We start from the raw sequence: 20,128 nt of genomic DNA on the forward strand, positions 1-20,128 counted from the left end.
CCCAAAACGGTTTGAAGTCAGGTCCTATGATGTCCTCATGGAGTTTAAAGTTGGTATGGTGTCACTTCCACTACCCTCGCTATTTTTATGAAAAGGTGTTAATAGTCATTCTGTGCTTAACTACAAGTGACTCAGTGGAGCAGTCAGCCTATACACCTGCGGTTGAGCGTGTAACAGATGAGAGTGAATAAAGTTGAAAGAACAATTGAAGTATCTTCTGCTAGGGCACCTGTTTTACGCATCTCTTATAAGTAAAACAAGAAAAACTTTCTGGTTCTACCAAATTCTTCTACACTCTTTCACATATAAGAACTCTTGCTTTAATTAGTTTAGTTCCCTTTTTCACTCTGCCGGTTAAAAAAGACTTCCTCAAACTCTAAGCAATCATCAACTATTTCCAGTAAATGGTTTGCAATAAGAAATAGAGGGTGGTAATTAAAGAAGATTTTACCTTCAACATCACAAGAAATCTCATGAGGAAATTGATTCAAATCATTTTGGATATAAATAAAAAATGTATGCTTTCAGTTGTGATACATGAAAAGTTGAACGCATCTATCAAGTGCTAGACAGAGAGACTAAAGGCTACAGGATTGATCTGCTTAACAATAACAAAAGGATCGAGATAACAAGGACAAAACGAACATTATGAGTGGGAAGAAACTTGGAAGAAAACTAAAGCTTATTTCCTAGTTTATAATTAGGAGTTGGGCTTCTAGTTTGTAATTATGGTCTACATGATAGTCTTGGTATCTTTAAGGTTCCTAGCAATCAATTGTCTTACAAAATGGAATCTTTCAAGAATACCATTGGTAGCTGACTCTAAAGGTCTGGACAGAGAAGTTGATAGAAATGAAAGGGAATGGAAGCACTCAATGCAAGAGAAGAGAGAGATCTGGTTATCAAAATATGTAGGGTTGTTGTAGGAAAACTCAGCTAATGATAGACACTCTACCTGGTCATTTTGTAACATCCTTTCAAAAACACCTCAGGAATACCCATTGGACTGTGGTTATATCCCTAAAATAAGGGCTTATTTGGATTCCTGAAGAGAAGCAAACTGATTACCAAAATTATGAAATGTATTGAGAGCCCCTGTCAGAAACTGTCGTATCAGGTAGTCCACATACCTGTAATATAACATGTAAGGCCATTTTTGCCATTTCATTGAAGGTTCTAAAATAGAAACCAGTGTGCTATCTTTGAAAAACGATCAACTGTGACCATAACTGCATAGCGCCCCACGTGAGGTGTCAAGTCAACAATAAAATCAGTAGAAATGTTCTTCCATGGATGAGGAGGTACCAACAGTGACTGGGTGTAAACAAACGTTTTTTCAACATTGGCTTTAGGCTAAGCACAAACGTGCAGGACCTTACATACACATCTACATCCTGGAGAATAGCAGACCACCAGAAAGGCTGAGAAACGAGATGAAAAGATGAACTCAAGCCTCGATCACCAGCAACAGCGGAGCAATGGCACATTTTAAGGACTTTCGTCTGTAGCCTCTTAGTTGGAATTATTATAGCCTGTTTAAAAAAAGGAGATTCTGATGATAGGTAAAGGGAACCCAATTCTTTACTGTATCCAGCTGCTTTTGAGAAAGCGGAGCATGGGAACCTCTAAGTTGTTGAATAAAGGTTTGTCTTAAACCTATAATCCTATCTGGAAGCAGGATCCAGATCTTAATTTGTTAAATCTCGTCTGGAGAGATCATCTACAATAATATTCTGGGAATCTGATAATTATGTTATATAAAAGTCATATTGGGAGAACAAATATGTACAATGGCTTGTCTGCTATTACTCCACTGAATGTTCTGGAGAATTAGTAAATTCCTGTGGTCAGTGTGGACTTCATAGGGTTAATTTGAGTTCATTAAAAAATGTCACTATTCAAGACAAGCATGTTTTAGGGCAAAAAGTACTTGTTCCAGGTCAGACTACTTCCACTCACAGGAATTCAGGATATGGGATCAATAAAGCAGGGGATGTTCAAAATGATCTTTCTCATGGACATGAAATTAAATAGCTCCAGGAGCTCAATCAGAGGCATCAAACGCAACTATAAATTTGTGGGTAGGGTCTATGCCCTTGAGAATGGATGCTTGAGTAAACAATTTTGGGCTCTAAAAAGGACTCATGTGCCTCTGCATTCCCCCTTAGAAAGATATTTTTTCTGTTTGGCTGAATTATTGCAGGTCATGGAGTTATAGTTCCTTATAAACTGTCTATACAAATGTCTTAGACCCAGAAAGTTCTGAGTCTACTTGATGGACATTAGGACTGTGCAATCCAGGATGGCCAAGACCTGAAGTAGATCTATAGATCTATAGATTGCTTAGAAAGACAATATCCCGAGTACTAAATCTTTTTCTACCTCAGTTGCACATTTCTGGCTTGCAAGGTAATAGATTTTCTTAGACGGAGCAAAGGAATAGAAACAACATGCTTAGACAAGGTGGAAGAAAAATGTGAAAATTATCTGGATAGACAAACATATACTTATTTGGAATGTTTGAGAAGATGATTTATGATTCTCTAGAAGTCTCCTGGAGCATTTGCAAGCCAAAAGGCATAACTCAAAGTGCCTATAAGAAACTCAGAAGCCAGTCGTCTCTTGCTCTTTGATGTGAAGCAGATGGTAAGCTCCTTCGAGGTGAAGCTTGATGAATTATGTAGCCGCCTGCACCAACTCTAGATGTTCTTATAAAGGGAGGGAGAATAGCAATCCTTGATCGTGCTCATATAAAGTCCTTGATAATCGATACATGACCTTCAGATATGTAGCTACTTTGGCACAAAAAACAAAGAAGCTCAAACAGGTGAGGAAGACAAAACAATCAGTCCATTCTGAAGATTTTCTTCCAAATACTGTTTCAGAACCTCCTTTTCTTGCAGGGACAAGGAGTAAATCCTTCCAAAGGGAATAACAGTATTAGGCAAATTGGGAATATAGCAATACAAATCTTTGTGTGAAGGTAGAGAAACCACAGTGGGCTTCTGAACACCCTCCAGACACTACATGGGCTATTGCAGAGGAGGGCTCAGTTTCTGCAGATTCTTGCTCAATAGGAGACCAACCCCTTCCATCAAGATAACAGTTGCTTTTACAAAACTGAGAAAAAAGGGAGAGGGTACAAGTCTTCCAATTGATGTATGGGTTATGAGGCTTCAATCAAGGAATGCCTCTAATGATGGTATAGTTAAGTGAAGTTATCGGATCAAAAGCTACGATTTCCTTATGATTGCCTAATGAAAGCATCAATTCAACAGTCCTGGAAGTCACAAGTCCCTGGGACAAGGATTAATCATCTATGGTCTTGGCATGCACATGAGAGGTCTTCCTTCTGATTGATGTTTCAAACTTTGCGTCCCACTCCTTATCCTTATAAATTCCCCTGAAAAGAACAGCACAGGCAAGGAGACAAATCTACGGAGTAACTTGAAGGAATACAAACATATGAGATCCAGACTCTTTGGAAACATTTCCGGCTATCAATTTTGGGAGAAGAAACATTTCTGTCCAATTCTCCTCTCTAAAGGCTGGTCCTTGGCATCTGCCTAAAACCGGGAAGGCCTACGGGGCACTGTCTAACCATGCAGCCTGGGTTTGTACAGTATAAATATAGGCTGTTTTTGAGCAGCCAGTCCTTTTAAGAGTTCGAAAAAGGTCTGGCTCCGGTCATCTAAATCTTCAAAGTGGAAAGTTTGAATCAGTCCAGCCCTTACATCTCTCCAGTATGCTCTCCAAAATCCTGTCTTCTGTTGTAAAAATGGGAGATAACGGTCGGGAGGAAGAAGTAGCCTATGGAGTTCTAGCCAGTTTGCCTTTCAGTTCCTCCGTCAGCCATCTCTGAAACAGAGTTATCTAAGTGTACCCAATTGGTTTCAGCTGATACAGGAGATATATGTAAGAACATCCGAATTTCTTTGGGACATGTTGCATAAGGCTTCCTCTGCTGAGGATTGAAGGTCTGGTCTTTCGAACATCCTCTAGAATTTCTCCGAGATGAAGGACTTAGTATTCAAAATAGAGTCTTCATTGGAAACCAGAGGAAGGAGACAGGCGAATGGGCCCCAAAAAAGGATCCAACCAGGTAACCAATCTTTGACCTGCCTGAAGAAAATTATCCACGACAGAAGGCAAAGTGAACCACTACGCCATCCCAAAACAATTTTCAGTTTAGTGGGATCACAGGAAAACCTTGGTGCTGAAGGATTAATAATAGAATTTTCTCCAGTCTTAGACTGGACTGCTTGATAAATAGCAACATTCTCAGTTTAGCTGCAAATTCTCTCGCTGAAAAAGAGTTGCCGGGTCCAAATCCATATCCATCAAGTCAGCAAGCGTTGGTGTTGCAACTTGTTCAGACCTGGATGCTGAGTTACCTTTCTGAGCCATAACATGGTCCTTCCAAGGTATAGCCGACTGCATGTGATAAACAGGTGCCCACCAGAAACTGCCACTGTCTCGGGAGGAAAAATTCATAGGCATAAAAAACCTTCTTGCAGGATGAAGAACCCCAGAAGGCAGAATGGAGTATTCCAAAAAAATTACAGAACAAAGTACCTCAAAGTTCTAGGAAACAGGGACCAACAAGTGGCAAGAGGGAAGAACTGCTGATAGAACACGGTTGCATTGCAACTCACCTTCGAACCAAACTGGATCCCTTTGGGGGCGCTGCTTAAGTCAGCGAGATTCAGGGATATGAATCTCAAATTTTGCAACTAAAAAGTTGTGGGCCAGAGGGAGAATGGATAAGATAACCAATGTTCGGGATGGACTGTTCCCATGAGGAGCAGGGTCAGTACTGATTTGCATTTGGTGCACTTGTTAGAAAGATTTAGAGCTTGGTGAAGTACTGTGTTGTAACGGCGAGGGAGTACCCTGTCTGGGAGACTCAGGGTTTGTCAGCCATAATTTGAGTCATATAGACCACACGTTTTAACCCCAGCAGAGTGAAACGTATTCAGTTTGTGAAAAATGTTCTTCTAGGGCCCAACAGAGTAGGTGTCATCAGAGGTAAGCCATTTGACCGTCCACCCTATTTAGAGTAGATGGTTGGCTGGCTTTTTTTTTAACTGCGCTTAACCACCAGGTATATCCTGTCATTGAGGAACAGTAAAAAAAAAAAAAACTACCACACAATGTAGGACTATGCTCGATGATGTGGGGGTCATTAGTTGTTTTGTTTTTTTAAAACAAACTTCCGCTTTGAGAGTTTGTTTTTGAAAAAAGTAAAACACTTTGGAATAGTTTGAAGGCTAGCCATCATGTTTGATGGAGCTTTCTATGAAACATTTCCTAGATTGACAATAAACGCTATAATAGTGCTTCCAGCCAATGTATAGAGTTGTCTGTGGGTCGGCGGTCATCTCTAAACTAGGAGAGTGGGGATTTAAAATCCTCTGTCACCCTGTCTACCTTTAGTATATCTGCTAAACACTAAATCAGACCCTCTGTCTAAAAAGACAGTGGGTGAAAAATGAGGATTTGGAATGCTACCCCAAGGGATTGCCCGTGGCTACCAGGCATTGTTCCAATCATCTTTTGGGTGTTTGTGTGCCAGCAGTATGCCTGGAAACCTGATAATGGCACAACATTCCAAGCCTACTATTGCCAATGTTTGTCACTTCTAACACAATTGTTGGGAACAGTCTATACTGAGCCTTGGTTATTTCACCTCTCCACCCTGCAGCCTACTATTTTTTTACTTGGGAAATTTGAGATTCACACCTCCCAAAACTCACTGGCTAAGCTGCGCCCCATCATACCTGGCATATAAAGGAATGTATGACAATATTCCGCATGCGTTTATCAAGCATGGCTTGGGAATGCTATCGTTAGAACGAAAGTGTTTTTAGCACACATTCGTTCTGCACTCAAGTCGCTATAACAACTAGCCTTAGGGGGTGCTGGATTTTGCAATAGTCTAATTTATTATTCCAACTCCAGTCTGCGGAACAGCAAGGAAGGTGTTGGACTTTAATTCCAACACCATTCCACCAATACGCCCCACCTAAAGCAAGTCATTGTAACGGCTTGCGTGCAGAACAAATGTGCGCTAAAGATGCATTCATTCTGTTGCCATCGCTGTGAGGGCACAGCGTGATTGTGGCTTGGTCCTAAATGACGTTTCACATATAAGACTGTGAAGCAAAATCAACCTATTTATTTAGCATCCAAACTACATATTCCTCGAAGCCCCTGCCATTTTGCAGTAAATCTATCACACTGCAAGCTACTCATAGGGTAGTAACCGTTCAATCTTTGTAGCAGCCTTATTCTAGTAAAGCATTTCTGCTTCTCTGCAACTTTCCTCTTACTGTTGAGAGTTTTCAAGGAATTTAAGGTATTCTTTTTTCCGAAACAGGTGTTATGTTTAATCTTGGAGTCCTCTCTTTTTAGGTTGAGCATCAGCGTGCATGCGCTGTCTCCAAGACCTGCAGTAATCACTCATACTGAGTGTAATCCCGTCTGCTGCTTGGCATCCGCTTACTCCAGCGTCAGTTTTATTTCCTGTCTTCTTACTCGTTGGTGCCCCTGATAGATCACTTCCATTTCTAGGGTAGGAGCACCGGCCAACTACGGTTTCCTTACACTCTAGGGGCCAGATGTTGGTAATTCTATTTTACCGATTCATAAATACCGAATTTTACCGATTCGGTATTTATAAATCGGTAAAATAGAAGGGGGGAGATGTAGGGAGAATCGGTAATTGAATTACCGATTCTGTAACAATCGGTATTTACCGAATCGGTAAATACCGATTCGGTAATGCCCATTGATTCCTATGGGCATTGAAGCCCATAGGAATCAATGGGCATTACCGAATCGGTATTTACCGATTCGGTAAATACCGATTCCAGCAAGGGTGCAGGGGGTGTCACTTTGACACCCTCTAGCACCCCAAATACTGGCATGTGTGCCATGTGGCAGACAGACATGCCCTAAGGGCATGTCTGTCTGCCACATGGCATAGGTGTGCATGCACACATGTGCATGCACACCTGGATTCGGTATTTTACCACCCAATTGAATTGGGTGGTAAAATACCGAATCTGTAAGCCCTTAGGGACTCCGAAGAGTCCCACCTACATCCCAAAATTACCGAATCGTTAAAATTACCGATTCAGTATTTTACCGATTCGGTAAATTTACCTATTCGGTAAATGTAGCCCCCTACATACCAAAAACCCATTTACCGGTCGGTAACGGCCGAAATCGGCCGTTACCGATCGGTAAATGGCCACCTACATCTGGCCCTAGGTCTTTATCTATGCTTGGGGGGACTACTTATTTATCAGCATGGCGCCCGCTTCACAGATAGGCATGCACAAGCCACGCAGACACATTTTCTATACACTTGTGCCAACTACTTATTTATTCCAATGGTGCCCGCTTCATTCACACCCATGCACATTCTTTTTAGATACACGGGTGCCGTGCTTTCTTTCAGCACGGCACCCGCTTTCTGTCTAAAACACCAGTATGCCTATCTTCTAGCATACTGGTTGTGTGTTTTGGGGAAAAAACTATTACCTTCATTATGAGAAGGTTTGGCGCTACCGCAGGAAGTGCTTACAGTGCGTTTGCAGTGGCTGCTTGGTGCCAGAAATTACGGTGTCTAGCATTAAAAAGCAGCAGCAGAGCAGACGATCCACTTACTGCCTGCCACTGCAGGTCTTCTGTGCTGTCTGTGTACTTTACTCCCAACATGCAGCCTACAGTAGGGGTGCTGGTCTCCCACCACTGTTCAGCATACCAAGACTCCAAAAAATCAAAAAGTACATTTCAAAGTAATTCTCTTTAATTTCTGATTTAAAAATGATACGCAACAGTTGTTTTACAATAGGTCTCCGCCTTTCACACTCGCTTGTCTTTCTGGCAACAAAAATGATTTAAATTGAAACTTAACACTATGCTGTGCCATCTCCTGCAGGACGGAAGTGAATGGCACAAGTACTGGCACGTGCTGTTAGGGAAGGGCGTCTATCATCCCCACGAGCCCATTTGTTCCTAGAACGCGAGCAGAAAAGCTGAAAAAGAGCTGACGGGTAAGTTCTTGGGATAGTGCTGTGTGTTCTTTGTATGCATGCGTTTCTTTTACAGTGAATGTTTCCGGCGTGCATGTGTATGGGTCTTTTCTGTACATGGAGAAGGTGTGTGAATGTAGTTCTTGTTATACTGCTGTGTGTTCTTTGTGTGCATTTGTTTCTTTTACAGTGAATGTTTCCGGCGTGCATGTGTATGGGTCTTTTCTGTACATGGAGAAGGTGTGTGAATGTAGTTCTTGTTATACTGCTGTGTGTTCTTTATGTGCATTTGTTTCGTTTACAGTGAATGTTTCCGGCGTGCATGTGTATGGGTCTTTTCTGTACATGGAGAAGGTGTGTGAATTTCTGGTCAGACTGTGTGTATTCTGTTTTTACGCGCAAAAAAAGGCATTATGGAGGTTTGCTGACACAGTGTGTATGTGTGTGCTTGACATGTCAGACATGTTTTATAGGTGTATGTCTGTGTATGCATTTTCTTTTGGTATGCGCATGTGTGTAAGTTATATTTGTGTCAAATTTCTTCCAAAATGGTGTGCTGGCTTATATTCGTGATGCATTTCTGGTTCTGCTTATGCTGTGTTTAAAAGATTTGTGTGAGGGTACTTTGCATGTTATCTAATTGTTTTTTAAACATTAGCTGTTATATTTTTTATTTGTTTTTGTCATCATGACCTTCAGCTAGAGTGTCAGATCGCTTAACATAAATAGAAAGGCAAGCATTTGCAATGCAATGTCTTGCACATACGAGAGTTTGGCCTATTGGCATTGTAAATGACAATGCCTTTTATTTCTGTGTTGGTTTTCAAAACAGATATATAAAAGGCATTATAATTTACAATGTCGATAGCTAAAACTCTCGCAAATGCGAGACCTATTGCATTGCAAATGCTTGTTTGTCCGCAACTAGTATAACAGTGGGAAGGTTCGGTGTTTTCTCTGAATCTGAATATGTGTATCACTTGCTTTATAGGTCACAGACATAGGGCTGTGTTTATCAACCGTATGAGGTAAATTAAGATAAATTAAATACACTTGTCCAGTGAATTTACTTCTTTGTGCTTCTTTCGACCAAGTTATGATCAGGAATAATTGGCATGAAAGGTTTTCGTGCCATATTCGGAAATCTGCAAATGTTGGCCTTGACTTTGACCTCTGTTTCCTTCGTTGTCTTTCCATCATGTGCATGGCCTGTCCTTGGCCACTGCTTGAATACTTAAAGGTTTGTAAATGCAAGTGGGCTGATTTAACTGTTACAGCCACTTATCTACCTTGTTGCAGTAGCTTCCACCTGTTACTTGCACATGGTATACATGCAGGCAGGAGGTTTGTATGCGTGAAAAAGATTTATTTCTGCATGTGCACAAATGTAAGGTACTCTAGATAAGGTGTAAGTCAACTTAGAAGCGTAATGTCGACTTGAGAATCTGGTATAAAGGATTTCTTACCTTTGTTTTCACGCAATCCAGCGCTTCCACTACTAACTTCGTCTGTGGCTTGGCCTTTCCAATCTGCAATGCACAATTTAGTTTTAGACACATGAAATTGTATTGGTAAGCACAAAGGGCATGTCCCCGAGATCATTTCCTTTATTAGGAATCGTAGGAAAATCAATTTGAAAAAGTAGGCACATTATAAAATTGTGAAAAGAAAAATCTAAAACTGATGTCACAGATAGATGATTTCTGTCCAAAATACCCTCCAGGTTCAGGCAGTAATAGAACTATTACTGACACATGCAACGGCCCAGTGGACAGTCATTATGGATTCTAAACACAGCATAAGAGTTCATTTTCATTGTTTTTGTTTGTCTTTCACTGTCATGGATCATTAATCACGAAAACATGTTCCGTTGAAAACGTGTCTTCCAAATTAAAGTTTTACCCTGTGGTACTGATACTTATTGAAAGGTACTGTGAGATATTCAACTTGAAGCATTTCTCGCGCTGACGGATCGGTACTAACTTCCAGTGGAATGAGTGACATAAATTAAAGCTCTGGGTCTGATTTTACAAGAAATCCTGACAGAGTAAATCGCTGATCCATGAAGACAGACACACCGATAGACATCACTGCAGTTATTAATAACATCACCAGTAAAATGTACTGTCAGAAACAAAACAGACAAGCATACATATTTGCCTGCATTCCCAGCAACTGAGCTAAACAAATATCACTTTTGGTAAAAATCAACCCTGGGCGTAGTTCGCGTGGTAGCGCTATGCATAGCTACGCGAAGTGCACTTCGCGAGCTACGCGTAGAACTTCGCCAACTGCGTAGTACCCTGTTTGCACTGTTCAGGATGCCGTTTTCATTGATTGCACAGTGCGGACAAGCATCCGGCACAGTGCAATCATTGAAAACGGCATCTTGCACAGTGCGAGCTGTAGTTTTCTGCCGCTCGAGTAGATTTTTACTCGAGCGGCAGCCTACTCAGTGCGGACTGGTAGTTTCTCATCACGCGCGGTCGCGAGCATACTGCGACCACTCCCAATGAGAAACCTGACCTCCTCGCGTTGAGAATCTCGTCGGGAAATTTATTTTCCACGCTTGCGATCGGCAACTTGATGTTGCTGATCGCAAACGAGGAAAAAGTCTCGCCGGGATGTCATTTTGCTTGCTTGCGGTTGCCAACTTGACGTTCAGTACTATGCTACGCTACGCATGTTTGCACTGTGCTACGTGCAGTTTGCGTAGTGCGAAGTAGCGCAAACTTCGCAAACTACGCGAGCGTAGCGTAGTGCTTTGCCCAGAGTTAGTAAAAATATACTTGAGGATACATTTACCAGATACTTTTCTGTGTATATGCCTGGATGTTTACATGTATTCCATTTTTACTTTAAGGCTTTTTTTATCTGTTTTAGGAATTTAACTTGCTGACCCTCTGCAATCCACAGAGCTAAAAGGCAATTCTGTTTTGCACTGCCAAGGAAGAAAATTATTCAGAGGAGCTCTACTGCGTCCATCAATCAATCAATCAGTAAATCAGCGTGCTCCTTTCCACCCGTGAGGGTGTCCAGGCCTGGAGTCTATCAGGAAATTATCTCAACATCCTGAAAAGCACAATAAGAAGCCTAGTTTCGATGGCTGAGAAAAATATGTCAATTTATAACACCTTGCTTCATTGCTAGACAAATCTAGAGCATATCATCAGTCAGTATAGGGTCTTGGTGCATCTTTGCCCTGCCAAACTATCATGTACAACTTCGATCTTGTTCCAAAAGATAACATTTTCACGATCATTAACAACCTTAAACCCTCAAAATAATCTTCAAAACCAAGACCAATCAATCAATTAGCTTTTATTTCGGCTAAAAACCATAAAAAGCATATATACACATTTCCATAGAATAAAATACAATACAAATTCCTGTGTTAATCCAGCAGATTTACAGTTTGTAATATTCTCAGTAAAACAGGATTACCAGAAAGGAATAAAAGGAGAATACGAGTCAAGTAAAAATCAAGATCATTAAACTGTTCCAGGCACCTATCAATCTAATCATCAGAAAGATGATCAATGACTGGCATCTGGGATGTCATGCTCCAGAAACTTTGGTATGCCATCAAAACTCTACTATTAAAACACCAACTAGTGTTCCATCGTCCTGACAAACTAAAGCCCAATCTGTGGCCTACTCACTATAGCAAACATTATTGAACCAATAGTCATTTCCAAATGGTTTTCTGATATGAAATCAAATAACATCGTCTAGGATTTTCAATCAGCTTAATACTGCACATGAGGATTGGGTAAAACTAAATGGACTTTAGGAAATCTTAGATATGGCAAGAGACCTGGGTCAATACTTCATAATCATCCTCCTTAATCTCTTTGCAGCCTTTTACACAGTAGACAACATCCTTCGCTTTCTGTTAGCGACTACCTTAGAATCAAGGTTCAGTAAAACACTAGGACGGTCAAAAGAGAGTTTTGAACCAATGAGCTTGTCTCCTCTTTCGTATCAATATCCTGTCTGATAGCCTTGAGTTGAAGCCTGCACCTGATCAACGAGTGTTGTACAATTGTGGATTCCTTCCCACCTCCTGGAGCACTGGTTGTACCCTGTTCCGATAAATTTTGCTTTTCACCTTTGATACTTCATCTTAATAGTTGGCAGAGTACCTAAAGTACGGTCCTACAGAGAGAATGCCTCTACACCTGGTTAAAGGGTTAGAAGTATACAGAAACATGTTGACCCCTTACCAATGATTGGGTTGAAAGTTTCTCTCCTCTTTTAGTTTTAATCCTATCACTTCTGAACACAAAAATCCAAAAGACATTTAGATCCACCAAGAGGTAGTTTTATTCATAATGACTTTATGACTACACTCTGCACCACACACAAGCACACCTATAGCTCACAAAGACTCATCTTTAGACCACCCTTTTACATATATTAGAATACGTACGTAGGAACAGGATAGCAAGAATATTTTTTGTTTTGCTAATAACTTTGGTGTCGTTTGACTATTCTTTATGAAATCTTCAAAAAAAGTGTATGTACATCGGCTTCTACCTGGAAAGATTTGGGGTGATCCATAAACCAGGAGACGAGAAAAAGGGGGAGGGGGCTAAAACACGCACCATCAACAGAAAGGTTATTGTCACCATTTTGAAGACTCAGGGAGTTGGTCCTCTTGTTCTGAGCTAAAAGTAATGCGTGGCGGTGTGGTAGGCCACCCATGGGAAGCTGGCCGTCCTGAGGGTTTGGCTGCCCACAGGATGTTGAGTGCTGCCCCTGGCCACACATAGCTGGAGTGTATTTAGATATAGTAATAAGATCTTACTTTACATTAAAAAAGCATTATAAAGTCACATAAAAAAAACAAAGGTTAAAGTGGAGTTATACATGGTTGAAGGGGGTGAAACCCTGTTCAAGCAGAAACCACAATTCTTGTCATGGTAAAGTCACAAGCAAACCCAAAATTAACCTGTGCTCAACCCTCTGGCAGCTTGGCACAAAGCAGATAGGCTTAACTTAGAGATACTATGTATAGTATTTATACAGCACATCTGATTAAGGAAAACAGAGTATGTTTAATAAATAAAACAAGACTACAATTACAAAAATCAAATCAGTAGAACTGAAGATATGCAAGTTTAAAGATGTACGTGAAAATGTATCAAAAAGCACTATCTGTCAACTGTGGTTATCTTGTTTGCGCCGGACCGGGACAAAGTCACAAGTTTAAGCCTGTTGTATATGAATCTAGGACCCTAGTGTCATTTTCCTGATTCATGCCCATATATAGGTATAAATCACCCTGTCCTTATATAGGCATAGAAATCATAACCATATTTAGACTTAGCCAATGCAGTCCATATACGGCATGGCTACATCCACTAGTTCCGAGAATCCACAAGTATTTCTTGGAAAACACCGCCTTCAGCATTCAGGCACTTTCTCTTGCTTGAATATTGATTTATCCAAGAACTCAAGGAGTTTTCTCAGAACTGAGTCTTTGATGACTTTATTATGTCCAACCTTACGTTAAACTCGGCACCTTCAAGGTATAAATATGACCACACTTGCCCAGCAAACACACGGTGGTTTGGAAAAGTTCGACTATCTACCTACACGACACAGCTCGCAGCAGCAAGTGCCGAAGGAAGCCGACCCTCCAGCAGACGCACTGAGAGAGACGCTGTCTTTTCTCTTGCCGAGAAATCCAGCTCCAGCATTTCCAGGCTACCCTTGCGGGTTGCTGGGAATTCGAGTCCTGAGAGAGAGATACAAGACCTCCTTCATTCTAAACCAAGGTACGGAGCTGATTAGACCCGTAGAGAATTCTTGGAATAAGATTCTTGGCAAAGAATACAAAAACTAAGCTACACCTCACTTACTTCTTCCCTTGTACTAGACCTAGGTTAGGTACACCGGGGTAGGCGTATTTTAGAAGCAACCGTTAGTACTTTTACAGCTAGATTCATCATTGAAAAATGGGCTCGCAAAAGGGCCAGATTCTGAGAATCTGGCCCTTTGCGAGCGCAATTTTTGCATTTGGGATTCATCATCCCAAATGCAAAAATCGCTAATAGCGAAATCGCATATTTGCGAGGAATTGCATTTAAGGAATCTCTATTTGAGATTCCTTAAATGCAATTCATTAACCATTTTTTATTTGCGAATTCGCTATTTCTGTCCGCTATTTACCACGAAGTCTGACTTCGTGGTATATAGCGAAAACTTAGAAAAATGCACTTTAGTGCATTTTTCTAAGTGGTATGTTACACACACACATGTCCTTTGGACATGTGTGTGAGCAACATCAGGCTACATTTCCATTTCAGGGGTGCTACAGGGTGTCCTTTGGACACCCCTGGCACCCCTGAAATCGGATTCTTATTTGCGATTAGCAAACTGCTAATCGCAAATAAGGATTGACTCCCAATTCATTCCTATGGGCCTTTAGGCCCATAGGAATGAATGGGGAGTTATTCCTTATTTGCGATTAGCAATTTGCTAATCGCAAATAAGGAGGCTGTAGGAATCGCAATTTGTTTTGCAATTTCTACATGATTCCCGATTTGAGAGTCCTTAATAGCGATTCCTTAATAATCGCTATTAAGGACTCGCAAATCGGGACCATGATGAATCTGGCTGTATCACCTAGATTCATCAAAGTCCCGTTTTGCGAGTCTATAATAGCGATTCATAAGGAATCGCTATTAAGGACTTGCAAAACGGGATTCATGTAGGAATTAAACAAAATATTGCGATTCCTACATCTTCCTTATTTGCGATTAGCAAATTGCTAATCGCAAATAAGGCATAACTTCCCATTCATTCCTATGGGCCTAAAGGCAATATTCAAGCAAGAGAAAGTGCCTGAATGCTGAAGGCGGTGTTTTCCAAGAAATACTTGTGGATTCTCGGAACTAGTGGATGTAGCCATGCCGTATATGGCCCATAGGAATGAATGGGAAGTTATTCCTTATTTGCGATTAGCAATTTGCTAATCGCAAATAAGGATGCGATTTCAAGGGTGCCAGGGGTGTCCAAAGGACACCCTGTAGCACCCCTGAAAAGCAAATGTAGCCAGATGTTGCGCACACACATGTCCAAAGGACATGTGTGTGTGTAACATACCACTCAGAAAAATGCACTAAAGTGCATTTTTTAGAGTTTTCGCTATTTACCACGAAGTCTGACTTCGTGGTAAATAGCGGCCAGAAATAGCAAATTCGCTAATAGAAAATGGTTAATTAATTGCATTTAAGGAATCTCAAATAGAGATTCCTTAAATGCAATTCCTCGCAAATATGCGATTTCGCAATTAGCGATTTTTGCATTTGGGATGATGAATCCCAAATGCAAAAATTGCACTCGCAAAGGGCCAGATTCTCAGAATCTGGCCCTTTGCGAGCCGTTTTCGGCTTGATGAATCTAGCTGTATGTCTTTATTTATTAAATGTATGTATTCTATGTATTTTATGGCTTAGAAACCATATCATGCTTTTACAGTATTATTTTATAATACTCTTCGTACTGTACGAATTGTACTTTGCAACCAGTATTATGATTGTAGCACTTCATTTCCTCTGCATGAGAAAGAAGACTGTTCAATAAATACGTTCTATTGAAAACGCCCGTCTCTCTATTTCTCTGCACCTCTGGTGAAACGAAGCATGCACGATTGACTGAGTGAAATAACTATCTATTGTTTCTTATTCTTGGGAAACAAAGTTGTCATGTTTATGCGGTTGTCAGAAACTAATCCCTTCTTGTTCATTCAAGAAAGTTTCTAGTGACCTCTGAGCTAGCTGGCAGTCACAATTAAGTCTAGTATATTCAATAGAGACCTCGTAGACCTCAGGCCTACATCAAATCTATAGGATATATTATTCCAATGTGCATAGCCTTTTGGGAATATAGGAACTACACTACATGGCGCCCAGCGTTTGGTAAGGCGATAATTTAACACTTGATACTAGAGTAACTCAGTCATGCTTTACACACAGACCCCTTTTTCCCCGTAAAATACTCCAAAAGACGACTGGAGTGGGTAAGAAGGCTATAATATCCACCAAAACTGAGTAGGACGAAAATCCTATGTATTAGTTTCTGGTTTGTTGGATACAGTGTTCCAAATATTGTGCACCTAATCTTTGTTTCCTTGACACTTGTTCTGCAAACACTTCCAGTTAACAAAAATGACGGATAGTGATGAAGAATTAGAAAGAGTTGCAGCAGCAGCTCAAGCAGTTTTAGATGACACAACTGTCCAACAAAATGACCCGGGTGCTATACTAATCCCGGTAAATGTAAGAAAAACTATAACTTACAAACTCATAAACAATGGAGTATCATCGAGAGGTGGTAACGTAATATTTGTCATGGAGGCACATGAATATCGGCAGACAGAGGTTTTCTATTCATGGATTCAGTTTCTTGCAGCAAATGCAGTAACACATGAGTTCCACTACTACAAAGTAGAGGAACCTCCAGCGGAATACGTTCCTTACGAGGATGTTGAAATTCCATTAACTTACCAAGAGCATCAGCTCTGGTTTAAAGGCGCCCTTCACCATCAAAATGACATTACTAGGCTCGGTCCACTAGGTAGACCAGGAGCAACATGGCCGGTGCTAGCCAGCTATACACCACGTCCTGACAATGAAAAATGACAGGTCAAGAACTGTTAGCTCAGCTAAAACAGTTAATTAAAATACATAGACAATTGGTTCAATATGTCATGCGGACCTTAACAGTCCAACCTACTGTAAAGATTCCACAGCACATCCCTGACCAGGGGAACACAAATCACACCACAGACTGTACAATCAGTCATTGGTAAATTGCCGGCGAAAAGGGAACACGTTCCGTTTTGGTTAGCCCAAAAAATTACTCAGATAGAGGCACTATTTCCTGATAGTACACCTCATGAGAAACACAGAATTCTGACAATCTGTTTACCAATGGGGATAGCACCACACGTAGAGGACTGCGACACTTGGGGTACAGTCTTTGCTTCAATCTACACAAAAACACATGGTGTCTCGTCTATGGCGGTAATACCAGACATTCAAAGACAGATTCAAAATGAATACGGTCTAGAACCTGCTTTAAATCTCGGTATGAAGTTACTAGAAGATTTCAAACAGGTCTCGGCTATACTATTAGCCAACATATATAACAGAGCACCCATATGAACTTGCAAGAATTATTGGAAAAACCTATGAAGAAGTATGGAAGAGATAGTTTGGGTGGGAAACCAATAAAATCACAACTAACTGAAAATCCTGAAAAAGTTTTAATTAAAACTAATCGCACGAATCCTAAAAAGAAGTGGGAAAACACTAAACAAACAATTCCTAGAGAGAAGCGTTCTCAGTCCAGAGGACGGTCTCCCCAACGGGAGCCCTCTGAAAAGAGGTACAACCTCAGAAATAGGGATAACTTGAGAAAACCTGATAGATATCAAGATACTGATACACGCTCCTCTCGTACCTTTCAGACATCCTCACAGAATTCTGAAAGAAGAGGACGATCAGAACAGAAAGAAGAACACGTGAAGTCCAAAGACAAACAGCACGTTCCAAAAAATAAGAAAACTCAATTCACCAAGAAGAAGGTAGCAAGTGTAAAGATCAGACATGCCGAGGATCTTGAGGACACAATTCAAGAACGGGGAGTGGGCCCAGACAATGCTAGACAGTGCAGCAGAAGTCACCATAGCTCGCAAGATCTTGAAGGATCATCTGGAGACAGTGGACTTGAATGAATGCATTCAAGTTGAAACTGCTGACACCAGGGTTATTATACCCCATAAATTATATGAAGTAACGCTCCGGATGGAGGGGGACATAACTAGAAAAATAAAAGCACTCCTTTGGGAGAAGCTATCTAGGGGTTATGACATTCTTCTGGCTGAACAAGACTGGTCACCTGAATTTGTCAGGGAGTGCCCACGTGGCGAAGAAATCATTATGCCAGCCTTCTCAAATCACATTGCAATTCATAAAAAGTACACATATGCCACAAAATGGGCTGTAGCCCAGGCTCTAGCATTATACAAGAATCACATAGGATGGGATGAGGATTCTCCTCACCATAAAATCCAGTTAAAAAATCAACCAACAATGCAAAGGCAGTATCCAGTTAAACAGGAAGCTAAAAAACAGGTCAGGGAGATTTTAAATCAACTTGAATACCAAGGGGCGATTGAAACATGCACCTCGTCCATGAACAATCCGTTGTTTCCTGTCTCCAAGCCAGACAATACATATTGTCTAGTTTTGGACTACAAACACTTAAACTCTTGTTGCAAAACTTTTTCAGTACAAAATGCACACAGTGCAGCACTGATGAATAACATTGTGCGGAAAAAATATAAAACCACGTTAGATATTTCAAATGGGTTTTTCTGTCAAAACATAGCACCGGAAAGCAGGTACTTGACAGCTTTCTCAATTATGGGGACACAGGGACCATTTTGTCGTCTCCCCAGGGATTCAAGAATAGTCCAGGGTTATTTTCAGCAAGAGTAACAGAGTTACTACAAACGTATGATGATGAGGCATTATCCTATGTCGATGACATCTATCTTACAGACGCTGATTTGGACGTGCACTTGAAAAGAGTGAACACCATAATACTTGGGTTCGCTACTAAGGGGTACAAATTAAATTTTAAGAAATCACAAATTGCCCACCTCAATGTCTTATTCTTAGGATACAAATTATCAAGTGAAGGCAAAAGCCTGGCAGCAAACTTTCTAGAGAAATGTGCGCTGCTCCACCCTCCAAAGACGCTGAAAAACTTACAGTCAATTCTAGGTTTCCTAAATTTTGGAAGAACTTATGTTCTAAATTACGCAAAAAGGGTTAAACCTCTCTACGAACTAATCCAACCTGATTTCAAACCAACCAATTGGACTCAAAAACACACAGAAATTTTACGTTCAGTGCAAACTGACATGTTAGCAAAAACACAGTTACAGGCACGCGACAACGTGCGCAACCTTGTGATCCGAATCATCCCAGGGAGATGCGGATTCACATACCTGACCTCTAATGAAGGTGAAAAGGTACCAATAGCATATAGATCACACTTGTACACACAACCTGAAATTAAATTCACTGATTAAATTCTGACAGCGGTTCAAACTGCAGTAGCAAAAGAGAGAGCCCTAGTGCAGGGAAAACGCATAATGATCGTTACACCTGTACCTGCCTTAGAGGCAGTAACGAAAGCAAGCATTCCAAATGCTAAGGCTTTACATCTGAGATGGATACAATGGGTCAATTCTCTTGCTGCGACCCCTACTTGAAAACACAAGAATTTCTACAATACGAACACGAATGTCCTCTGCCAATCGAGATTCTGCCGCTAGAACATCACAGATGTATAATCTATACAGACGGATCAGCACAACCCGCAAATGGGGGTAATCAAGCTTATAGTGCTGTGTGCGTGATTGTTAAAGGTCGCTGGCACGAAGGTAAATTTAGACCTATGGTCACTAAAACTCAATCACTCGGAGACTGTACAGCTCAGCGAGCTGAACTACAGGCTTTCAAGATGGTGCGTGAAAATACTGATCGCGAATTCCCAACACTCATAGTGTGCGATTCATATTTCTGCGTTGAATCTTACAACGAACACTTGCAGAACTGGGTTTCAAAACGGTTTCAAAAATGCAAAAGGTGGCACAATTAAGCATAAAATGCTTTGGGAACAAGTAGTTCTATTACAAAAAGAACTACAAAAGACTCACGTGATTCATACACTGAGTCATCAGCATGATGGCGTTCACGTTGCAGGGAATTCATTGGCTGATGAAGCCGCAAAGGCAGCTGTGCAAACGGCATCCGTAGCTACAATCACTCATCCTAAAAGAGAAATAGACGGTGAAATATTGCTAGCAGTTAAAGCCTCAATGAAAGGTAGCTATGCAGCATTACCTCTAAACTATCCACTCACGTATACATACATATTGATGCAAACTCCGTTCCTTTTGCTCGAATCCCTGGAGTGGGGGACAGAGTATTTCCAAACAGTAACGAGAGGTGCTTTGGTTCACGAAACACATATGGGAGAGGGTCTGACACATCAAGGGA

At 40.9% G+C, this 20,128-nt stretch overlaps 1 protein-coding gene across 1 annotated transcript in view; it reads right to left on the reverse strand.

The window, feature by feature from the left end:
- LOC144828694 (carbonic anhydrase 3-like) overlaps nt 1-20,128 on the reverse strand; it is a 218,814-nt gene that overhangs the window by 17,654 nt on the left and 181,032 nt on the right. Inside the window, exon 5 of the mRNA XM_078687078.1 lies at nt 9,509-9,571. Within this exon, the coding sequence (XP_078543204.1) occupies nt 9,509-9,571 (63 nt within the window). The remainder of the gene's footprint in view (nt 1-9,508; nt 9,572-20,128) is intronic.

This window comes from Lissotriton helveticus, chromosome 4_1 (genome assembly GCF_964261635.1).
Source record: "Lissotriton helveticus chromosome 4_1, aLisHel1.1, whole genome shotgun sequence".
NCBI classification, from domain to species: Eukaryota; Metazoa; Chordata; class Amphibia; order Caudata; family Salamandridae; genus Lissotriton; species Lissotriton helveticus.